This window comes from Rana temporaria, chromosome 2, assembly GCF_905171775.1.
Source record: "Rana temporaria chromosome 2, aRanTem1.1, whole genome shotgun sequence".
Taxonomy (NCBI): Eukaryota; Metazoa; Chordata; class Amphibia; order Anura; family Ranidae; genus Rana; species Rana temporaria.
Genome location: NC_053490.1, coordinates 538,393,512 through 538,418,627, shown reverse-complemented (window position 1 = coordinate 538,418,627; position 25,116 = coordinate 538,393,512). Strand labels below are relative to the sequence as shown.

General features: G+C 51.9%; 1 protein-coding gene across 1 annotated transcript in view; it reads right to left on the bottom strand.

The window, feature by feature from the left end:
* Positions 1–24,487: 24,487 nt before the first annotated feature.
* GDAP2 (ganglioside induced differentiation associated protein 2) overlaps positions 24,488–25,116 on the bottom strand; it is a 78,712-nt gene continuing 78,083 nt past the window's right edge. The window contains exon 13 of the mRNA XM_040339224.1: positions 24,488–24,942. Coding sequence (XP_040195158.1) covers positions 24,895–24,942 — 48 coding nt within the window. The 3' untranslated portion in view covers positions 24,488–24,894. The remainder of the gene's footprint in view (positions 24,943–25,116) is intronic.

The following is a 25,116-nucleotide window of genomic DNA, read 5'->3' as shown; positions in this document are numbered from 1 at the left end:
GTAGTTGTGGATACAGACGATACAATCACCACGGCTATTGCACTTCACCGATGAAGGATACATTCTTCTGTATATTCCACGAAGACCCACAAGGGAAACATGTGGGGACTGGAATCCAAATATATTTACATATTCTGGATGTGGATTCCAGCGACCATACGTTTCCTCTCTGGGACTTTGTGGAATACGGTTTAAATAAACCATTCAGCTAGAACATTATGACCACCCACCTAATATTGAGTAGGTCCCCCTTTTGTTGCCTGACCTGTTGAGCCACGGACTCCACAAGACCTCTGAAGGTACGCTGCGGTATCCGGAACCAAGCCGTCAGTAGCAGATCCTTTAGGTCCGGTGAGGTGGGGCCTCCATGGACTTTTCCAGTTCATCCCACAGATGCTTGATTGGATGGAGATCTGGAGAATTTGGAGGCCAAGTCAACACCTGGAACTCTTTGTTGTGTTCCTTTAAACCATTTTTGCCATGTGTCAGGGCGCATTATCCCGCTGAAAGAGTCCACTGCCAGCAGGGAATATTGTTTCCATGAAGGGGTGTACTTGGTCACCCACAATGTTTAGGTAGCTGGCACGTGTCAAGTAACATCCACATGAATGGCAGGAGCCAAGTCTTCACAGCAGAACGTTGCCTCCACCAGCTTGTCTTCCATACTGCATCCTGGTGCCTCCCCAGGTGAATGACGCACACGCAACCAGCCATCCACATGATGTAAAAGAAAAAAACGTGATTCACCAGACCAGGTCTCCTTCTACCATTGCTCCGGTTCTGACGCTCACGTGCCCATTGTAAGGCCTTTTGGCTGTGGATACGGGACAACAAGGGCACCCTGACCGGTCTGCGGCTACCCAGCTCCATACACAACAAACTGCGATGCTCTGTGTGTTCTGACACCTTTCTATCAGAACCAGCATTCACCTTTTCAGCAATTTGCGCTCCAGTAGCTCTTCTATTGGAATGGACTACACAGGCCAGCGTTCCCTCCCCCACCTCCATCAATAAACCTTCCCTCCCCCACCTCCATCAATGAGCCTCCCCCTCCATCAATGAGCCTTCCCTCCCCCCTCCATCAATGAGCCTTCCCTCCCCACCTCCATCAATGAGCCTTCTCTCCCACCACCATCAAGGAGCCTTTCGCCCCCACTTCCATCAATGAGCCTTCTCTCCCCCCTCCATCAATGAGCCTCCTCCCACCACCATCAAGGAGCCTTTCGCCCCCACCTCCATCAATGAGCCTCCCTCTCAACCTCCGTCAATGAGCCTCCTTCCACCACCATTAAGGAGCCTTCTCTCCCCACCTCCATCAATGAGCCTTCCCTCCCCCACCTCCATCAATGAGCCTCCCCCTCTATCAATGAGCCTTACCTTCCCACCTCCATCAATGAGCCTTCCCTCCCACCACCATCAAGGAGCCTTCCGCCCTCACGTCCATCAATAAGCCTCCCCCTCAACCTCCATCAATGAGCCTCCCCACCTCCATCAATTAGCCTCCCCCACCTCCATCAATGAGTGTCCCCCACCTCCATCAATGAGTGTCCCTACCTCCATCAATGAGCCTTCCCCCCTCACCACCATCAATGAGCCTTCCCTCCTCACCTCCATCAATGAGCCTCCATCAATGAGCCTTTCCCCCCCAACCTCCATCAATAAACCTCCCCTCCCCACCTCAATCAATGAGCCTTCACTTCCTACCTCCATCAATGAGCCTTCCCTTCCCCACCTCCATCAATGAGCCTTCCTTCCTCACCTCCATCAATGAGCCTTCCCTCCTCACCTCCATCAATGAGCCTTCACTCCCCCCACCTCCATCAATGAGCCTTCACTCCCCCCACCTCCATCAATGAGCCTTCCCTCCCCACCTCCATCAATGAGCCTTCCCTCCCCACCTCCATCAATGAGCCTTCCCTCCTCACCTCCATCAATGAGTCTTCACTCCCCCACCTCCATCAATGAGCCTTCACTCCCCCCACCTCCATCAATGAGCCTTCCCTCCCACCTCCATCAATGAGCCTTCCCTCTTCACCTCCATCAATGAACCTCCCCCCAACCTCCATCAATGAGCCTTTCCCCCCCAACCTCCATCAATGAGCCTTTCCCCCCCAACCTCCATCAATGAGCCTCCCCTCCCCACCTCCATCAATGAGCCTTCACTCCCCACCTCCATCAATGAGCCTTCACTCCCCCACTTCCATCAACGAGCCTTCCTTCCTCACCTCCATCAATGAGCCTTCCCTCTTCACCTCCATCAATGAACCTCCCCCCAACCTCCATCAATGAGCCTTTCCCCCCCAACCTCCATCAATGAGCCTTTCCCCCCCAACCTCCATCAATGAGCCTTTCCTCCTCACCTCCATTAATGAGCCTTCACTCCCCCACCTCCATCAATGAGCCTTCCTTCCTCACCTTCATCAATGAGCCTTCCCTCCTCACCTCCATCAATGAGCCTTCACTCCCCCACCTCCATCAATGAGCCTTCCCTCCCCACCTCCATCAATGAGCCTCTCCCCCAACCTCCATCAATGAGCCTTCCCCCCACCTCTATCAATAAGCCTTCCCTGCCCACCTCCATCAATGAGCCTCCCCTCCCCCATCTCCATCAATGAGCCTTCCCTCCCCCATCTCCATCAATGAGCCTTCCCTCCCCACCTCCATCAATGAGCCTTTCCTCCCCACTTCCATCAATGAGCCTCTCCCCCAACCTCCATCAATGAGCCTTCCCCCCACCTCCATCAATGACCCTTTCCTCCCCCCATCTCCATCAATGAGCCTTCACTCCTCACCTCCTTCAATGAGCCTTCACTCCCCCACCTCCTTCAATGAGGCTTCCCTCCCCCACCTCCATCAATGAGCCTTACCTCCCCACCTCCATCAATGAGCCTTCCCCCCTCACCTCCATCAATGACCCTTTCCTCCCCCCACCTCCATCAATGACCCTTTCCTCCCCCCACCTCCATCAATGACCCTTTCCTCCCCCCACCTCCATCAATGAGCCTTCACTCCCCCATCTCCATCAATGAGCCTTCACTCCCCACCTCCTTCAATAAGCCTTCACTCCCCCACCTCCTTCAATGAGCCTTCACTCCCCCACCTCCTTCAATGAGCCTTCACTCCCCCACCTCCTTCAATGAGCCTTCACTCCCCCACCTCCATCAATGAGCCTTCACTCCCCACCTCCTTCAATGAGCCTTCACTCCCCCACCTCCTTCAATGAGCCTTCATTCCCCCACCTCCTTCAATGAGCCTTCACTCCCCCACCTCCTTCAATGAGCCCTCACTCCCCCACCTCCATCAATGAGCCTTGCCTCCCCGCCTCCATCAATGAGCCTCTCCCCTACCTCCATAACAAGCCTTGGCCACCCATTACCATTGCTGGTTGGCCGGTTATCCTTCCTTGGACCACTTTTGGTTGGTCCTGACTAGGGATGAGCCCAATGTTTGACTAAAACATCGGGTGTTCGCCCGTTCACTGAATACCAAACATTATGGGGCGTTCGCGGGAAATTATTTTTTATTTTTTGTAAGGGGCCCAGAGGTCCCCAGGGCAACCCCCCTTTTTTTTGTTCTTCAGTATCCAAAGCCTCCCGACCTCAATTAGTGGCGGCAGCCCCCCACTTTTCAATTCACGGCCCCCCCCCCCTGCTACAGGATAAAAGTGATCTGGTCCATATCACTGCCTCTGGAGAAAGCCTCTTGAGGGGGCGAGCAGGAGTGTCAGGACGCCCTCTAACACACAGCTCCTTTCTCTATCTGCAAAGTAGAGTGTGTCCTGACTTGCCGGCTCGCCCCCTCCCCCCTCAAGAGGCTTTCTCCACACCAGGGAGAAAGCCTTGCATTACTGTGTGGAGTTACAGACAGAAGAACAGGAAGTGAGGATTTCTCAGAAGAAATAAGGACATTTAAAAGCAAAATGGAAGGATGAGGTAAGTGAAGGAGGACTGCCAGTGCCGGCCCAAGACATTGTGCTGCCTGGGACAAAGAATGAAATGCTGCCCCCCCCCCCCAAAAAAAACGTCATGGCTCTATACATGTATAAAGAGGACCTGTCATGACTCTATTCATGTGATAAAGACAAAATTGCTTAAAAAAAAGCAACCAATGGTCGAACTTTATAGGCAACACAGACAGGAATAGCAAAAAATATATAATTTTATTACAAAGTAGTTACATAAAACAACTTTCAAAAGAAAACCATACAAGATGTCAGGTATGTATGTTGCCTATAAATGTCCCCTGTGCGTCTACGCGTTTCGCCATGAGGCTTCTTCAGGACAGACAAGAGAGGAAAATAGTCAAAGTCATCCGAACCACATAGGCATAGATATATCCTGTACACAGGCTGTCTCCCGGGGGCAAGCGCTGCTATCCAATGTGCCATAATGAGTAATAACATTGTACCGGGGACGCGCTCGGGGATGGGGCGGTATTAGGATCATAAGAATTTGTGGGTAGAGTCGGGAGCGGCAATGCAGAGGGCTGGAGAGGCGGAGTTCTGATTGGAGCCGAGAGCTAGGGGGAACAGATTCCTACGGGCAACCATTCTCGGCACAACAGGTTCCTCAGAGGGAGCGGCGCCTCCCTTTCTCACTCGCAGACTGCTCCCCTTCCGGCTGCGAGTGTCCTCACAGGCAGTGGAGTGGGCGGTCTGGTGGGCGGCAGAATGCTGCCCCCCTAAAAGTGCTGCCTGGTACCCATGGTACCACCCGGTCCCATCATGGGGCCGGCCCTGAGGACTGCACTAAGGTAACGGAAGCTATTTAGGGAAAAATAAATTTACCTTTACAACCCCTTTAAAGGAGAACGCACAAAAAAAAAAAATCACGAGGTTTCACTCAAAAAAACAAAACAAACACTTATCTTAGCATGCAGCGTGGCAGATCAGGAAAGGTGGTGGTGGGAGGGCAGCACGCCCCTCCAAAACCATACTAGGCCCAGGGGGGGGGGGCTGGGCCGGGGTGGCAATTGCCTCCCAGGCCGCCCTAACTTATGTTCAAAATGCCCGCTACCATGTTATTTTTTATTCTGGTCTTGGAAGTCGGGCCGACCACTAGCTGTTGCATTCCGGGAGTTGTAGTCCACGCTTGAAGCTCCCGGTGGGTGGAAAACAGAGCAGCGCAGAGCCAACTTCAACTCCCTGGGACTGGATTCTTGGAAGCAGGCAGAGGCAGGGCGTGCCAGGGAGTTGGGAAACGCTGGGCTGGGCGCTGGCTGTAACTTGACCCCAGGACCAGGAGCATTACCCCCCCCAGGAGGCCGTGGTGTGCAAGGACCTGCTGAGCTGAGATCACTGAGGTGAGAGACCCTGACACCCCTAGCTGACCCCCATCTCCCCTCCCCATACACCCCATGTTACCTGCCCCAGTGATCAGGCTGCACTGATGGGCACTGGAGTTGGCTGCACTGATGGGCAGTGGTGAGCAGGCCCGTCGCTACAGGACAGGCAAAACAAACAATTGCTTGGGGCCCCCGAGCTGGCCTGGGGCCCCCAACTTCCCCTTCCCAGGCTGTAACTTGGCCAAGCTCCTCCTCCTGCCTCCTGGAGTCCTGTCATTCCGGCCAGGTATCACGCGTGGTACAGGAGATTCAGTTTCCTGTTCCCGGCCGGACTAACAGGAAGTGCACACTGAGTGCTCACTTCCTTTCAGTCCAGCCGGGAACACAGGAAACTGAATCTCCTGTACCGCACGGTACCCGGGCCCGGGCACTATCTGATAGGGGACTGGGGACCCATAATGATAGAACACCGGACTGACAGGAGGAAGAGGAGCTCGGCCACGCTACAGCGGCAGCCTACAGGGAAGAAGGGGAGGTGAGAATAGAGAAACATAGGGACTGGGGGGAGTAAGAACATGGGTGTAAAAAATTATTGAAGCGCTAATGTAGGCTTTGCGTGCGGGAGAGGTGCTTGGGGGCCCCCAAATTCCTTCAAACGGCCCTGCTGGTGAGGCTGCATTGAAAAACCACTGACTGGACTTGCTGCCAGCCCTCCCCTGGCCAGGCCTCAACTTTGGAGGGGGTACTTTGGCTCCCTGGCAAAGCACAGTTGTCCTCATGTTGCTATGGACAAAGGGCCTCTTCCCCACAACCTTGGCCTGGTGGTGGTGGTGGTGGGGGGTCTGCAGGCAATGGGCATATCAGAATCTCAAAGTCCCCTTTAACAATAAAAGGGCCCCCCCCCCAGATACTTTCACAAAAAAGTCCACTGACGCAGATCCAAAAAATGATATCCTTAACGCGATGATGTCATCCCCGAGTCTCTGTGCTTTGATTGGCGGGTGTCGATCACCAAGACTGGGTGTTTCAAGGCAGGTGACATTTACATTAAACTTTTTAGCTGTAATCTCCTGGCTTATCTAACGGCCGGCGATATTCAGTTTTGTACATTAGAAAGGATTTCCAGCGCTTGACGTGAGCGAGGAGGAGGAGGAGGAGGGGGAGGAGAGGGAGGAGGAGGAGGAGGAGGAGAGGGAGGAGGAGGAGGAGGAGAGGGAAGAGGAGCAGAGGGAGGAGGAGGAGAGGGAGGAGGAGGAGGAGAGGGAGGAGGAGGAGGAGAGGGAGGAGGAGGAGGAGGAGAGGGAGGAGGAGGAGAGGGAGGAGAGGGAGGAGGAGGAGGAGGAGGAGAGGGAGGAGGAGGAGGAGGAGAGGGAGAGGGAGGAGGAGGAGAGGGAGGAGGAGGAGGAGAGGGAGGAGGAGGAGGAGAGGGAGGAGGAGGAGGAGGAGAGGGAGGAGGAGGAGAGGGAGGAGAGGGAGGAGGAGGAGGAGAGGGAGGAGGAGGAGAGGGAGGAGGAGGAGGAGAGGGAGGAGGAGGAGGAGAGGGAGGAGGAGGAGAGGGAGGAGGAGGAGGAGAGGGAGGAGGAGAGGGAGGAGGAGGAGGAGAGGGAGGAGGAGGGGGAGGGGGAGGAGGAGGGGGAGAGGGAGGAGGAGGAGAGGGAGGAGGAGGAGGGGGAGGGGGAGGAGGAGGAGGGTCGCAGCGACAAGCGCACGTCAGCGTCTTTGTCTTCCTGTTTTCCTCTCCTATTGAAGGTCCGGGGACGGGCAGGTAGGATCTTCTTTCATTCCTACTTATAGAGCAGCTGCTTGGGTTTCAGGTTGGTGGCCCCCGGAGGATGCTGGGAATTAGTCGGGGGCCATTGTGCGGCGCCTCCGACCACGGATAAGACCCTGAATAGTGCGTGACGGGCGCGGACGTCACCGCTGCGATCCGTGATAATTGTCACACAAAAGACCGAGGATCAGATGACATCCTCCTGTTCTGTTAACTCTTTAGTGGTCGTTGGGCGGCTCGCCAACTCGCAAATTCATGCGGAGCGATCCGATCAAATGTCCGGAAATGGGAGGTGCGGCCGCGCCGTCCCTTCTGTCTCCCCTTAAAATATTTTTTTTTTGGTAGAAAAACTGACCGAAATAAAAGACAAAATCGGATGCGCCCCATGGAACCATCGGTGTTGTGCACACAGGGTGTGCCGGGCGTGCCTGGGCACATCCTAATCAGCCTGTGCGGAGCGGATTCCCCCCCCCGATTCTTGACGTTCTCCGTCTCTTCCATGCAGTGCTGACAGCTTCCCTCCTCTTCTCTCCTGCTGGCTGCTGCAGGGGATGTTTCAGGATGGATGGATGAATGAACACAGTAACTGAAGCATTGTAAACTATGTTTACTATGTTTCAATTTGTAAATTGCCATTCATTCACTGTCCAGTTCAGAGCAGGATCCTTTGTCTCTGGGTGGAAGCAGTGATCTCTCCGCAGAGCAGGATCCTTGGTCTCTGGGTGGAAGCAGTGATCTCTCTGCAGAGCAGGATCCTTGGTCTCTGGGTGGAAGCAGTGATCTCTCTGCAGAGCAGAATCCTTTGTCTCTGGGTGGAAGCAGTGATCTCTCTGCAGAGCAGGATCCTTGGTCTCTGAGTGGAAGCAGGATCCTTTGTTTCTGGTTGGAAGAAGTGATCTCTCTGCAGAGCAGGATCCTTCCTTGCTCTCTGGTTGGAAGCAGTGATCTCTCTGCAGAGCAGGATCCTTTGTCTCCGGGTTGAAGCAGTGAGCTCTCTGCAGAGCAGGATCCTTCCTTGGTCTCTGGTTGGAAGCAGTGACCTCTCTGCAGAGGAGGATCCTTCCTTTGTCTCTGGTTGGAAGCAGTGATCTCTCTGCAGAGCAGGATCCTTTGTCTCTGGGTGGAAGCAGTGATCTCTCTGCAGAGCAGGATCCTTTGTCTCTGGGTGGAAGCAGTGACCTCTCTGCAGAGGAGGATCCTTCCTTTGTCTCTGGTTGGAAGCAGTGATCTCTCTGCAGAGCAGGATCCTTTGTCTCTGGGTGGAAGCAGTGACCTCTCTGCAGAGGAGGATCCTTCCTTTGTCTCTGGTTGGAAGCAGTGATCTCTCTGCAGAGCAGGATCCTTTGTCTCTGGGTGGAAGCAGTGATCTCTCTGCAGAGCAGGATCCTTCCTTGGTCTCTGGGTGGAAGCAGTGATCTCTCTGCAGAGCAGGATCCTTCCTTAGTCTCTGGTTGGAAGCAGTGATCTCTCTGCAGAGGAGGATCCTTCCTTGATCTCTGGGTGGAAGCAGTGATCTCTCTGCAGAGCAGGATCCTTGGTCTCTGGTTGGAATCAGCGATCTCTCTGCAGAGCAGGATCCCTCCTTGGTCTCTGGTTGGAAGCAGTGATCTCTCTGCAGAGCAGGATCCTTCCTTGGTCTCCGGGTGGAAGCAGTGACCTCTCTGCAGAGCAGGATCATTTGTCTCCGGGTGGAAGCAGTGATCTCTCTGCAGAGCAGGATCCTTAGTCTCCGGGTTGGAAGCAGTGATCTCTCTGCAGAGCAGGATCCTTTGTCTCTGGGTGGAAGCAGAGGTCTCTCTGCAGAGCAGGATCCTTAGTCTCCGGGTTGGAAGCAGTGATCTCTCTGCAGAGCAGGATCCTTTGTCTCTGGTTGGAAGCAATGATCTCTCTGCAGAGCAGGATCCTTTGTCTCTGGGTGGAAACAGTGATCTCTCTGCAGAGCAGGATCCTTTGTCTCTGGGTGGAAGCAGTGATCTCTCTGCAGAGCAGGATCCTTTGTCTCTGGGTGGAAACAGTGATCTCTCTGCAGAGCAGGATCCTTTGTCTCCGGGTTGGAAGCAGTGATCTCTCTGCAGAGCAGGATCCTTGGTCTCTGGGTGGAAACAGTGATCTCTCTGCAGAGCAGGATCCTTGGTCTCTGGGTGGAAACAGTGATCTCTCTGCAGAGCAGGATCCTTTGTCTCCGGGTTGGAAGCAGTGATCTCTCTGCAGAGCAGGATCCTTCCTTGCTCTCTGGTTGGAAGCAGTGATCTCTCTGCAGAGCAGGATCCTTGATCTCTGGGTGGAAGCAGTGGTCTCTCTGCAGAGCAGGATCCTTGGTCTCCGGGTTGAAGCAGTGAGCTCTCTGCAGAGCAGGATCCTTCCTTGGTCTCTGGTTGGAAGCAGTGACCTCTCTGCAGAGGAGGATCCTTCCTTTGTCTCTGGTTGGAAGCAGTGATCTCTCTGCAGAGCAGGATCCTTTGTCTCTGGGTGGAAGCAGTGATCTCTCTGCAGAGCAGGATCCTTTGTCTCTGGGTGGAAGCAGTGACCTCTCTGCAGAGGAGGATCCTTCCTTTGTCTCTGGTTGGAAGCAGTGATCTCTCTGCAGAGCAGGATCCTTTGTCTCCGGGTGGAAGCAGTGATCTCTCTGCAGAGCAGGATCCTTTGTCTCTGGGTGGAAGCAGTGACCTCTCTGCAGAGGAGGATCCTTCCTTTGTCTCTGGTTGGAAGCAGTGATCTCTCTGCAGAGCAGGATCCTTTGTCTCTGGGTGGAAGCAGTGATCTCTCTGCTGAGGAGGATCCTTTGTCTCTGGGTGGAAGCAGAGGTCTCTCTGCAGAGCAGGATCCTTAGTCTCCGGGTTGGAAGCAGTGATCTCTCTGCAGAGCAGGATCCTTTGTCTCTGGTTGGAAGCAATGATCTCTCTGCAGAGCAGGATCCTTTGTCTCTGGGTGGAAACAGTGATCTCTCTGCAGAGCAGGATCCTTTGTCTCCGGGTTGGAAGCAGTGATCTCTCTGCAGAGCAGGATCCTTTGTCTCTGGGTGGAAGCAGAGGTCTCTCTGCAGAGCAGGATCCTTAGTCTCCGGGTTGGAAGCAGTGATCTCTCTGCAGAGCAGGATCCTTTGTCTCTGGTTGGAAGCAATGATCTCTCTGCAGAGCAGGATCCTTTGTCTCTGGGTGGAAACAGTGATCTCTCTGCAGAGCAGGATCCTTTGTCTCCGGGTTGGAAGCAGTGATCTCTCTGCAGAGCAGGATCCTTGGTCTCTGGGTGGAAACAGTGATCTCTCTGCAGAGCAGGATCCTTGGTCTCTGGGTGGAAACAGTGATCTCTCTGCAGAGCAGGATCCTTTGTCTCCGGGTTGGAAGCAGTGATCTCTCTGCAGAGCAGGATCCTTGGTCTCTGGGTGGAAACAGTGATCTCTCTGCAGAGCAGGATCCTTTGTCTCCGGGTGGAAGCAGTGATCTCTCTGCAGAGCAGGATCCTTGGTCTCTGGGTGGAAGCAGTGATCTCTCTGCAGAGCAGGATCCTTGGTCTCTGGGTGGAAACAGTGATCTCTCTGCAGAGCAGGATCCTTGGTCTCTGGATGGAAGCAGTGATCTCTCTGCAGAGCAGGATCCTTTGTCTCTGGGTGGAAACAGTGATCTCTCTGCAGAGCAGGATCCTTGGTCTCTGAGTGGAAAAAGTGATCTCTCTGCAGAGCAGGATCCTTGGTCTCTGGATGGAAGCAGTGATCTCTCTGCAGAGCAGGATCCTTTGTCTCCGGGTTGGAAGCAGTGATCTCTCTGCAGAGCAGGATCCTTGGTCTCTGGGTGGAAACAGTGATCTCTCTGCAGAGCAGGATCCTTGGTCTCTGGGTGGAAACAGTGATCTCTCTGCAGAGCAGGATCCTTGGTCTCTGGATGGAAGCAGTGATCTCTCTGCAGAGCAGGATCCTTTGTCTCTGGGTGGAAACAGTGATCTCTCTGCAGAGCAGGATCCTTGGTCTCTGAGTGGAAAAAGTGATCTCTCTGCAGAGCAGGATCCTTGGTCTCTGGATGGAAGCAGAGGTCTCTCTGCAGAGCAGGATCCTTGGTCTCTGGATGGAAGCAGAGGTCTCTCTGCAGAGCAGGATCCTTGGTCTCTGGATGGAAGCAGAGGTCTCTCTGCAGAGCTTTTTATTTATGTTTTTTACATTTTTGGTTGGAATTCCACTTTAATGACAGACCAGAACAACGTGCAACCAAATTCAATAAAACCAATTCCTCCGCCAATCTTTATAAAAGGATCCCGGGGGTTATTTTTAGCTCTGGTTTTGGATATTTTTGTCTCTTTGGTCTGACGCCGTCATTGGTGGCCCTAGGCCAGTGTGGTGGGCGGAGCCCACAGGAGGACGGGTGGTGCCGTGACAGCGCCAGATTCCTGACCACAGAGGGTGGCGCCACGCCAACGTTTCCCTCCAAACCCTCCGGATACAAAGCGGCTTTCCGCGGGACGGCGATTATCTCTCATTATCACATTGTCAGGAATGAGGAGAGAGATAAACAGATCACACCACCAATCCGGGAACAAAGAGAAGAATCCAGGGGCCCCGGCCTGGAGGGGGGGGGGGGGGAGTTATTTTTAGGGGAGGTTACTCAAATTATAATTTCTCAAGTTATCACTCATATCAACTGCGGAGAACAAATGGCTGTTGCTGAAATCTCTCCTGAGCTTATTAAAAAAAAAAAGTGTTCCTCAGGGGAGGGGCCAGTATGTGATGACATTTCTCTGACCCACCCACGCGATACAATGTAGAAAACCTCTTCAGCGTTACCTCTCTGCTCCTTCCTCTATAACTCTCCTCTCCTGAAATACTCTGCACTGCTGGAGGACTCTGCTCCTTCCTCTATAACTCTCCTGATATACTCTGCTGGAGGACTCTGCTCCTTCCTCTATAACTCTCCTCTCCTGAAATACTCTGCACTGCTGGAGGACTCTGCTCCTTCCTCTATAACTCTCCTCTCCTGAAATACTCTGCACTGCTGGAGGACTCAGCTCCTTCCTCTATAACTCTCCTCTCCTGAAATACTCTGCACTGCTGGAGGACTCTGCTCCTTCCTCTATAACTCTCCTCTCCTGAAATACTCTGCTCTGCTGGAGGACTCTGCTCCTTCCTCTATGACTCTCCTCTCCTGGAGGACTCCTCTCCTTCCTCTATAACTCTCCTCTCCTGAAATACTCTGCTCTGCTGGAGGACTCTGCTCCTTCCTCTATGACTCTCCTCTCCTGGAGGACTCCTCTCTTTCCTCTATGACTCTCCTCTCCTGGAGGACTCCTCTCTTTCCTCTATGACTCTCCTCTCCTGGAGGACTCCTCTCCTTCCTCTATGACTCTCCTCTCCTGAAATACTCTGCTGGACTCTGCTCCTTCCTCTATGACTCTCCTCTCCTGGAGGACTCTGCTCCTTCCTCTATGACTCTCCTCTCCTGGAGGACTCTGCTCCTTCCTCTATGACTCTCCTCTCCTGGAGGACTCTGCTCCTTCCTCTATGACTCTCCTCTCCTGGAGGACTCTGCTCCTTCCTCTATGACTCTCCTCTCCTGGAGGACTCTAAATACTCTGCTTTGCTGGAGGACTCTGCTCCTTCCTCTATGACTCTCCTGAAATACTCTCCTCTCCTGGAGGACTCCTCTCCTTCCTCTATGACTCTCCTCTCCTTCCTCTATGACTCTCCTCTCCTGGAGGACTCTGCTCCTTCCTCTATGACTCTCCTTTCCTGGAGGACTCCGCTCCTTCCTCTATGACTCTCCTCTCCTGGAGGACTCTGCTCCTTCCTCTATGACTCTCCTTTCCTGGAGGACTCCTCTCCTTCCTCTATGACTCTCCTCTCCTTCCTCTATGACTCTCCTTCCTCTATGACTCTCCTCTCCTTCCTGTATGACTCTCCTTTCCTGGAGGACTCCTCTCCTTCCTCTATGACTCTCCTCTCCTGGAGGACTCCTCTCCTCCCTCTATGAATCTCCTCTCCTGGAGGACTCCTCTCCTTCCTCTATGACTCTCCTCTCCTGGAGGACTCCTCTCCTTCCTCTATGACTCTCCTCTCCTTCCTCTATGACTCTCCTTCCTCTATGACTCTCCTCTCCTTCCTGTATGACTCTCCTTTCCTGGAGGACTCCTCTCCTTCCTCTATGACTCTCCTCTCCTCCCTCTATGACTCTCCTCTCCTTCCTCTATGACTCTCCTCTCCTCCCTCTATGACTCTCCTCTCCTGGAGGACTCCTCTGACTATAGAGCAGAGGTTTTAGTCGTCGGTCCCGTCCGGCTGACTCTGTGGGGTTAACAGGGTGGAGATGTTTCGGTGTTTCCGTCGGAATCGCACCTGGCGGTGACCCTGGCGCGGTGGGCGGAGATTGGATGGGATTCTCGGGGGCGGCGGACAGATGGCAGAAGCTAAATATGGAATAAGAAGGAAAATAACATCCAGGACCTCGGCAGAGGTAATTATCCGGTGTGTTGAGCCGCCGGCGCTCCTGAAACGACGAGTCAGAGCTGCAGCAGATGTTCTTCCCATGCTGAGTGAGAGAGAGAGAGCAGCGATACGAGACAGGCGACATAGGAGACAGGCGGCTTACGAGACAGGCGGCGATACGAGACAGGCGACAAATACGAGACAGGCGACAAATACGAGACAGGCGGCATACGAGACAGGCGGCGATACGAGACAGGCGGCGATACGAGACAGGCGGCGATACGAGACAGGCGGCATGCGAGACAGGCGGCGATACGAGACAGGCGGCGATACGAGACAGGCAACATATGAAACAGGCGGCGATACGAGACAGGCGGCGATACGAGACAGGCGGCGATACGAGACAGGCGGCATGCGAGACAGGCGGCGATACGAGACAGACAACATATGAAACAGGCGGCGATACGAGACAGGCGGCGATACGAGACAGGCGGCATGCGAGACAGGCGGCGATACGAGACAGGCGGCGATACGAGACAGGCGGCATGCGAGACAGGCGGCGATACGAGACAGACAACATATGAAACAGGCGGCGATACGAGACAGGCGGCGATACGAGACAGGCGGCGATACGAGATAGGCGGCGTTACGAGACAGACGATATATGAGACAGGCGGAGAAATTAGACAGGCGGTGATACGAGACAGGCGACATACGAGACAGGCGGCAATACGAGACATGCGTCATACGAAACAAGCGCGATACGAGATGGGCGGCAATACGAGACAGATGATATACAAGACAGGCGGCGATACATGACAGGCGACTGAAAATTGCGTGGTCGTGCGACGCTATACCCAAATAAAATTGTGAGGTCAGGCACCGATGTTGGTCGAGAAGGCCTGGCTCGCAGTCTCCGCTCTAATTCATCCCAAAGGTGTTCTATCAGGTTGCGGTCAGGACTCTGTGCAGGCCAGTCAAGTTTCTCCACCTCAAACTCCCTTATCCATGTCTTTATGGACCTTGCTTTGTGCACTGGTGGGCAGTCATGTTGGAACAGGAGGGGGCCCCCAAACTCCTCCCACAAAGTTGGGATCATGAAATTGTCCAAAATGTCTTGGTATGCCGACACCTTAAGAGTTCCCTTGACTGGAACTAAGGGGCCAACCCAACCCCTGAAAAACAACCCCACACCATAATCCCCCCTCCACCAAATGATTTGGACCAGTGCACAAAGCAAGGTCCAAAAAGACGCTGATGAGCGATTTTGGGATGGAGGAACTTGACTGGCCTGCACAGAGTCCTGACCTCAACCCAATAGAACACCTTTGGGATGAATTAGAATGGAGACTGAGAGCCAGGCCTTCTCATTTAACATCAGTGCCTGACCTCACAAATGCTCTTCTGGAAGAATGGTCAAACGTTCCCATAGACACCCTCCTAAACCTTGTGGACGGCCTTCTCAGAAGAGGTGAAGGTGTCACAGCTGCAAAGGGCGGGGCCAACTCAGTATTGACCCCTACGGACTCAGGCTGGGATGTCATTAAAGTTCATGTAAAGGCCGGCGTCCCAATACTTTTGGTGATATAGTGCAAGTACCTACATCCTGTAGACACACCTGTGATAAAACAGACCGATAGTTACGCCCCCCGGTGCGGAAGCCGGGAGCTCAGCTCTGCGAGGAGGAGGAAGCCTGCGGGGTAATTAATAAAAGCACTTTGTTGGCCTTGATAACGAGGAGGAGCTTCATCCCTGGAAGTACCGCACTGATCCCTTCCATCCCTGGAAGTGCCGCACTGATCCCTTCCATCCCTGGAAGTGCCGCACTGATCCCTTTCATCCCAGGAAGTGCCGCACTGATCCCTTTCATCCCAGGAAGTGCCGCACTGATCCCTTCCATCCCTGGAAGTGCCGCACTGATCCCTTTCATCCCAGGAAGTGCCGCACTGATCCCTTCCATCCCTGGAAGTGCCGCACTGATCCCTTTCATCCCAGGAAGTGCCGCACTGATCCCTTCCATCCCTGGAAGTGCCGCACTGATCCCTTTCATCCCAGGAAGTGCCGCACTGATCCCTTCCATCCCTGGAAGTGCCGCACTGATCCCTTCCATCCCTAGAAGTACCACACTGATCCCTTCCATCCCTGGAAGTACCGCACTGATCCCTTCCATCCCTGGAAGTGCCGCACTGATCCCTTCCATCCCTGGAAGTGCCGCACTGATCCCTTCCAACCCTGGAAGTGCCGCACTGATCCCTTCCATCCTTGGAAGTGCCGCACTGATCCCTTCCATCCCTGGAAGTGCCGCACTGATCCCTTCCATCCCAGGAAGTGCCGCACTGATCCCTTCCAACCCTGGAAGTGCCACACTGATCCCTTCCATCCCTGGAAGTGCCGCACTGATCCCTTCCAACCCTGGAAGTGCCGCACTGATCCCTTCCATCCCTGGAAGTGCCGCACTGATCCCTTCCATCCCTGGAAGTGCCGCACTGATCCCTTCCATCCCAGGAAGTGCCGCACTGATCCCTTCCAACCCTGGAAGTGCCACACTGATCCCTTCCATCCCTGGAAGTGCCGCACTGATCCCTTCCATCCCTAGAAGTACCACACTGATCCCTTCCATCCCTGGAAGTGCCGCACTGATCCCTTTCAACCCTGGAAGTGCCACACTGATCCCTTCCATCCCTGGAAGTGCCGCACTGATCCCTTCCATCCCTGGAAGTGCCACACCGACCCCTTCCATCCCTGGAAGTGCCGCACTGATCCCTTCCATCCCTGGAAGTGCCGCACTGATCCCTTCCATCGGCGGCACATTGGAAATATGAAACATTGGAGACCAAAACTCGGCTGTGGCGGGAGGAACTCCGGGAAAGTTATTGTTTAGACCGACACAAAGTGTCACATAATTGTGGAAGGAAAATTATAAATGATACAAATAAATATGTGAAGTGTGGGGGGGGGGCATTTGTATTCAGCCCCCTTCATTCTGATACCCCAACTAAAATCTAGAGGAACCAATTGCCTTCAGAAGTCACCTAATTAGTAAATAGAGTCCCCGTGTGTCATTTAATCTCAGTATAAATACAGCTGTTCTGTGAAGCCCTCAGAGGTTTGTTAGAGAACCTTAGTGAACAAACAGCATCATGAAGGCCAAGGAACACACCAGACAGGTCAGGGATAAAGTTGTGGAGAAGTATAAAGCAGGGTTGGGTTATAAAAAAAATCTCCCAAGCTTTGAAGATCTCACGGAGCTTCTGTTCAATCCATCATCGGAAAATGGAAAGAGTATGGCACAACCGCAAACCTACCAAGACACGGCCGTCCCCCTAAACTGACCGGGCCGGGCAAGGAGAGCATTCATCGGAGAAGAGCCAAGAGGCCCCATGGTAACTCTGGAGGAGCGGCAGAGATCCACAGCTCAGGGGGGAGAATCTGTCCACAGGACAACTATTAGTGGTCTCTCCACACATCTGCCCTTTATGGAAGAGCGACAAGAAGAAAGCAGAGATATTTTTTTTCCTTCCAGTGACGCCACCGACTCAAGGATAGCTTTTTCTTCCGGTGACGTTTCCTTTTTTTAGTGACACCACTGACCAAAATGAATGTACAATATTGTAAGTTGGTGTGACATAAATGCTTGCAATAAATACGTATTGTCCTAGACAGTGAAACCTCGGATTGCGAGTAACGCGGGGTTAATGAGCGTTTCTTTTTGAAAATCCCGACTCGGTTTGCGAGTGTCGTCTCGTAAGTCGAGCGGGATTAAAGCCACAGCGTTTGTGCGGTAACACATTCGGCCTGAGGTGCGCCGGAGCCGAGCAAAACCGATCTACAATACTTTCCAAGTTCAGCCAAGGCTCTCCGGCGCCCCCACCCCAACCTCTGGCCACACGCAGTATTGCATGCCATAGAAGTCGATGCGGAACGGATTCTCTTCCATTGATTTCAATGGGGAAACTCGCTTTGATATGCGAGTGCTTTGGATTACGAGCATTCCCCCTGCAACGGATTATACTCGGAATCCAAGGTTCCACTGTAGAACTTGATTTTATTTTTTTGTAGATATGACTGTTGAAGTGATATTTTCCGGTACAACACCTACCCTCCAGATCGTCACTTTTATTAACCACTTCCAGACCGAAGGTGTTTTTCAGATTCGGCATTTACAAGACTAAAACATTTTTTTTTGCTAGAAAATTACTTAGAAAAAAATATATATAATTTTTGGGGGTTTTAACACCCTAGAGAATAAAATGGCGGTCATCGCAATACTTTTTGTCACACCGTATTTGCACAGCGGTCTTACAAGCGCACTTTAAAAAAAAATTACCTTTTTTGAATTAAAAAATAAGACAACAATAAATTTGGCCCAATTTTTTTATATATTGTGAAAGATAATGTTACGCCGAGTAAAATGATACCCAACATGTCACGCTTTAAAACTGCGCCCGCTCGTGGCATGGCGTCAAACTTTTACCCTTAAAAATCTCGATAGGCGACGTTTAGGTTGCATTTTTTGAGCTACAGAGTAGCTCTAGGGCTAGAATTATTGCTCTCGCTCTAACGATCGCGGCGATACCTCACTTGTGTGGTTTGAATACCGTTTTCATATGCGGGCGCTACTCGCGTATGCGTTCGCTTCTGCGCGCGAGCTCGTCGGGACGGGGCGCTTTAAAAAAAATTTTTTTGGGTTTTCTTATTTAGTACTTTTTTACACTGAAATAATAATAAAAAAAAAAAAAATGTATCACTTTTATTCCTATTACAAGGAATGTAAACATCCCTTGTAATAGAAAAAAGCATGACAGGTCCTCTTAAATATGAGATCTGGGGTCAAAAAGACGTCACATCTCATATTTAGACTTAAATGCAAAAAAGAAAAAAAGGAAAATTTGTCATTTAAAAAAATGACAACAAAAAAATTGTCTCTTTAAGACGCTGGGCGGGACTGACGTTTTGACGTCACTTTCGCCCAGCAAAGCTTTGAGGACGGGTGGGGGCCATCTTTCCCTCACCCGAGTCCTCACACACCAGGCGGCAGCATCCGATCTCCTCCGCCGCTACCGACGACTCCGGTAAGCGGCGGAGGGCGCGGAAGAGCGGCGGGGGGGCCCCTCTCCCGCCACGATAACGGCGATCTCGCGGCGAGACCGCCGTTATCGTTTACACGGCCGCCCACTGTAAAGATGGATACCTCGATTGTGGCAGCAGCTGCTGCCGTTACCGAGATATCCAGCTTTAAAAACAGGACGTACATATACAGTGGGCGGTCGGTAAGTGGTTAAAACAGCGCTAATACAAAACCATCTGATAAGTTTCTGCCTCGCAGAACCTTAGTTATGCAGCCGAAACTTGTCAACAGTTTTTTTTTTTTTTTTAACACGTGCCTCACGTGCCAAAACTTGTCAGATGGTTGCTTTTGTTTTAGCGCCGTTTTAATAAAACGCTCTGTGAGGCAGAAACTTGTCAACAGTTCTTTTTTTTATTTTTTTACATGTTTCTGCCTCCCAGAGCCTTAGTCATAAGATGGAAACTCTTTAGAGGGTGGTTGCTTAGCAAAGTTGGATGATAGCAAAAAAGCATCCAACACGTATCATTCAACTCTTCACTTTACTGAAAAAGCAACCACCCCTCTGACGAGTTTCCATCTTATGACTAAGGCTCTGCGAGGCAGAAACATGTTTTAAAAAAAAAACGTTGACAAGTTTCTGCCTCACAGAGCCTTAGTCATAAGATGGAAACTCATCAGAGGGCTGGTGCTTTTTCAATAAAGTGAAGAGTTGGATGATATGTGTTGTGTTGGACACTTTTCTGCTACAAAAGAGATGACCCATAGGTGCGTGCAGCCTATTGCATTAGGGCAGTGGTCATCAACCCTGTCCTCAGGACCCGCTAACAGGCCAGGTTTGCAGAATAACTGAAATACATCACAGGTGATATAATTTGCCGCTCAGTTATTGTAGTATTCTAGTCTGCATCTCCCCCCAAGGTAATATATAAAACCTGGGCTGTTAGTGGGCCCTGAGGACAGGAGTTGATGATCGCTGCATTAGGGGGTGTGCACCCCAAAACACAGATCCCTTTTCTCTGCAGCCTCACCTGCACTGTGCAGTGAATGAATGGGAGGTGCTCTGTGCTGAGCAGCTTCCTGTTCTTTCATGAACTGAATGAAGCATAGTGTACAGTTTACTATGCTTCAGTTATGAATGAACACAGTGAGTGTGCTCATTTATAAAAGGAAGGGGCCGGCAAATGACATCTTGATTAGCACATCCCCTGCGCACACCTATGATCTCTTCATTTCATCTCTGCTAGCTGCACAGCCCAGGGGGGTCATTAGCGTTCCACACCTCCCTCTTTGGCAGAGCCCAGCCCAGAACAAAAGGTGGCTCCTCCCAGTCCTGTCCTGTGTTCGCTCTTCTCCTTTGTTGAAGGACCTGGGAAACTCCATGAAGAGTACCAGTCACTTAGACCATAGATCCCCCCCGAAGAGTACCAGTCACTTAGACCTTAGATCCCTCTATGAAGAGTACCAGTCACTTAGACCCCTCCATGAAGAGTACCAGTCACTTAGACCTTAGATCCCTCCATGAAGAGTACCAGTCACTTAGACCTTAGATCCCTCCATGAAGAGTACCAGTCACTTAGACCTTAGATTCCTCTATGAAGAGTACCAGTCACTTAGACCTTAGATCCCCCCCATGAAGAGTACCAGTCACTTAGACCTTAGATCCCTCCATGAAGAGTACCAGTCACTTAGACCTTAGATCCCCCCATGAAGAGTACCAGTCACTTAGACCGTAGATCCCCCCCCATAAAGGCGTACCAGTCACTTAGACCCCTCCATGAAGAGTACCAGTCACTTAGACCGTAGATCCCCCCGAAGAGTACCAGTCACTTAGACCATAGATCCCCCCCGAAGAGTACCAGTCACTTAGACCTTAGATCCCTCCATGAAGAGTACCAGTCACTTAGACCTTAGATCCCCCCATGAAGAGTACCAGTCACTTAGACCGTAGATCCCCCCCCATAAAGGCGTACCAGTCACTTAGACCCCTCCATGAAGAGTACCAGTCACTTAGACCGTAGATCCCCCCGAAGAGTACCAGTCACTTAGACCATAGATCCCCCCCGAAGAGTACCAGTCACTTAGACCTTAGATCCCTCTATGAAGAGTACCAGTCACTTAGACCTTAGAACCCTCTATGAAGAGTACCAGTCACTTAGACCTTAGATCCCTCCATGAAGAGAACCAGTCACTTAGACCGTAGATCCCCCCCCATAAAGGTGTACCAGTCACTTAGACCTTAGATCCCCCCATGAAGAGTACCAGTCACTTAGACCTTAGACCCCCCCATGAAGAGTACCAGTCACTTAGACCTTAGATCCCCCCCATGAAGAGTACCAGTCACTTAGACCTTAGATCCCCCCATAAAGAGAACCACTTAGACCCCTCCATGAAGAGTACCAGTCACTTAGACCTTAGATCCCTCCATGAAGAGTACCAGTCACTTAGACCTTAGATCCCCCCATGAAGAGTACCAGTCACTAAGACCGTAGATCCCCCCATAAAGAGAACCACTTAGACCCCTCCATGAAGAGTACCAGTCACTTAGACCTTAGATCCCTCCATGAAGAGTACCAGTCACTTAGACCTTAGATCCCCCCATGAAGAGTACCAGTCACTTAGACCTTAGATCCCTCCATGAAGAGTACCAGTCACTTAGACCCCCCTTATGAAGGAGTACCAGTCACTTAGACCTTAGATCCCTCCATGAAGAGTACCAGTCACTTAGACCGTAGATCCCCCTTATGAAGGAGTACCAGTCACTTAGAACATAGATCCCTCCATGAAGAGTACCAGTCACTTAGACCTTAGATCCCCCCATGAAGAGTACCAGTCACTTAGACCTTAGATCCCTCCATGAAGAGTACCAGTCACTTAGACCTTAGATCCCTCCATGAAGAGTACCAGTCACTTAGACCTTAGATCGCTCCATGAAGAGTACCAGTCACTTAGACCCCCCTTATGAAGGAGTACCAGTCACTTAGACCTTAGATCCCTCCATGAAGAGAACCATTCACTTAGACCGTAGATCCCCCCATAAAGAGTACCAGTCACTTAGACCTTAGATCCCTCCAAGAAGAGTACCAGTCACTTTGACCGTAGATCCCCCTCCATGAAGAGTACCAGTCACTTATACCTTAGATCCCCCCATGAAGAGTACCAGTCACCACCTATTACTGTCACAAGGGATATGTACATTCCTTGTTACATCAAAAAAAGTAATCGGATTTTATTTTTTTAAAGGGAACAGACAAAAAATGTAAAAATAAAAAGAGAAAAAAATGGAGAAAAACGCAAATCGTGAAAAAAAAAAAAAGCAAAAAGCACAGCAGAAATGCTCAAACGCTAATGGCATAGGTGTGAATGGAGCCCAAGACCAATAACCTTCATCTCTGCGGGCTGCACAGGCCAGAGGTCATAGACGTTCCACATCTACATCCTAATAAATAATTACAGTGGAACCTCAGATTACGAGTATAATCCATTTCAGGAGAATGCTCGTCATTCAAAGCACTCGTATATCAAAGCGAGTTTCCCCATAGAAGTCAATGGAAACTAAGATAATTCGTTCCGCATTAACTTCAACTTCTATGGCATGCAATACCACATGTGGCCAGAGGTTGGGGGCGCTGGAAATACTCGGGGGACAGCTCCGCTGATCTCTGAATCCCTTGGAAAGGCTCGGAAACTCTCTTCCTGTGTTCTTTCTCCTCATTGGTTGACAGCTGCACTGCAGGACCTGGGAAACTCTAAGACCTCTTGGCTTCATCTCTGAAGGCTGCACAGACCAGCGGTCATTGGCTTTCCACAACTCCCTCTTTTGTAAAGACCAGCCCAGAAAGTGGCTCCTCCCAGTCCTGTCCTGTGTCTTTTCTTCTCATTGGCTGCAGTGAAGGACCTGGGAAGACCTCTTGGCTTCATCTCTGGGGGCTGCACAGCCCAGAACTCACACTTTCCACATCTCCAACCTATTAAATCATTATTCAACTTTATTTGCATAAGAGGTGGAGACGATCACAAACACAGAACAAGGCAACTCCTCCCATTTCCGTGTTCTCATTTCTTGACAGTTGCTGTGAAGGACCCCGAGATTTTCATTGACTTCTTAGCTGCATCTCTGCGGGGGGCACAGACTAGAGAGCCCAGGCTTTCCACATTTCCATCCTAATAAATTATTCTCTTAGCACAAGGCAGCTCCTCATGTGACACCAGGATGACACGGCTCAGCTTCCCATGGGAAGCCAGGACGACACGGCTCAGCTTCTCATGGGACACGGCTCAGCTTCCCATGGGACACGGCTCAGCTTCCCATGGGACACGGCTCAGCTTCCCATGGGACACGGCTCAGCTTCCCATGGGACACGGCTCAGCTTCCCATGGGACACGGCTCAGCTTCCCATGGGACACGGCTCAGCTTGACATGGGACACGGCTCAGCTTGCCATGGGACACCGGGACACGGCTCAGCTTCAGCTTCCCATGGGACACGGTTCAGCTTGCCATGGGACACCGGGACACGGCTCAGCTTCAGCTTCCCATGGGACACGGTTCAGCTTGCCATGGGACACCGGGACACGGTTCAGCTTGCCATGGGACACCGGGACACGGCTCAGCTTGCCATGGGACACCGGGACACGGCTCAGCTTGCCATGGGACACCGGGACATGGCTCAGCTTCCCATGGGACACAGCTCAGCTTCCCATGGGACACAGCTCAGCTTGCCATGGGACACGGTTCAGCTTCCCATGGCACACCGGGACACGGTTCAGCTTACCCCGTGGGGACACGGTTCAGCTTACCCCGTGGGGACACGGCTCAGCTTACCCCGTGGGGACACGGCTCAAAGCTTTCTGTGTCTACCTTCCTGTCCAACACTGGAGAGCATGCTGTGAGCTTCCTGTGCTACACCAGGGGGGGGGTCTCGAGTATCTCCTCTCTGACACTGGGGGGGCACTGCTCAGCTTTTCCTGCAACTCCTCTCCTGTCTGACACTGGGGGGGGGGGGCTGCTCTGAGCTTTCTATACAACACCAAGGGACATTGCTTTAAACATCCCGTCTGACAGCAAAGGTGACAGAAAGCTCAGAGCAGTGCCCTCTGTTGTCAGACGGGATGTTTAGAGCAATGTCCCTTGGTATTGTACAAAAAGCCGCCCCCCCCCCCCCCCCAGTAGTGGAGATACAGGAAGCTCAGAGCAGTGCCATCCATTGTCACACACCAGGGGGGACACTGCGCTGAGCATCCCGCGTGACACCAGGGGGCGGAAATGCGCTGAGCTTCCTGCATGTCCCTTTTTATACAACCCTTTGGGGAATCCACATGGGAATAACAACATTACCTCAAGTTTTTATCTTTTTTTTTTTTTTTACAAAGCAAATATACACAGAACGCATTCCAGGAAGTGGTCACTGTGCTGGGCCAATCACAAGGATAGCTGGGGAATTCCAGTTATGATTGGCTCAGTACAGATATGGGTTGGGATAGCCCAGGTGGGCATGGACTAGGACAGTGATGGTGAACCTCGACACCCCCCAGATGTTTTGGAACTACATTTCCCATGATGCTCTGGCACTCTGCAGTACAGTTGAGCATCATGGGAAATGTAGTTCCAAAAAAAAAAAAAAACATGTGGGGGTGCCGTGGTTCGCAGGCACTGGACGAGGCTCTGAACACTCCCTGAGCTCATCCCTCCCTAGTCTGCAGAAAAAGTGGAAACTGGGAATGCTATTTGAGCAACGCTCTGCGCGGCTCCAGGTCAGTAGGTGAGGGATTTCTCCACCAACATGGAGGGCAGCAAAACCTGAAACAGAATCTAAACCATCCCTACTTAAAAAGAGAAAAAAAAAAAAAAGAAGAAGAAAGGATCCTGGATGAAATGACACCGTTGGGAGTTGTAATCCTTCATGCTGGCACCTCTGCAAAAAAAATAATCCAATATTCAGTTTACTGGTCTTTTTTTTCCCCTTCGCCCTGATTGGGCGTCTTCAATACAAAGTGAAGAGACGACAGGCCGATCGATACTTCCTGTGGAAATGATTTTCCATGCTGTACGGTCGTCATATCGCTGTCGGTACCGAAGGCGATAAAACAAGACGCAGAGGGCGGCAGAATCACATTATAAAGGGACTCGGTTTATTCTGAGCGGAGCTGGGATAGCCGGACGCCACCTCCGCCCGGGGCGGATCTATTTACACGTCAGCAAAAGTATAAATAAGACGCAGGGAGCCCCCCCCCCTCAGCAGTTCTCTGGGATTGTCGGGGGGGGCCTTCCCACACGTATTGTCCAGCTGTGGCGGATCCATTGGCGGAGGGGGGGGGAGGGAGGCTCCCAAGAGGGCCGTCCACAGGGGCCGGTAGATGGGGGAGAGAGCTTATAGACCCGAAGAGGAGGAGCGCGATGGGAAGACGGGTCCGTTTTCCTGCAGAGAAGAAGAAGAAACTGATTAGAGATGGAATATTGTGTATGAAGACAAAGAGACGGATACCGAGCCGACGGATACGTAGTCACATATATCACAGATCTATCCCGGATCAACATGGCGGACATATCCAACTGTCCATCCAGAGCCTCTGGTCTATAGACCGATACATCC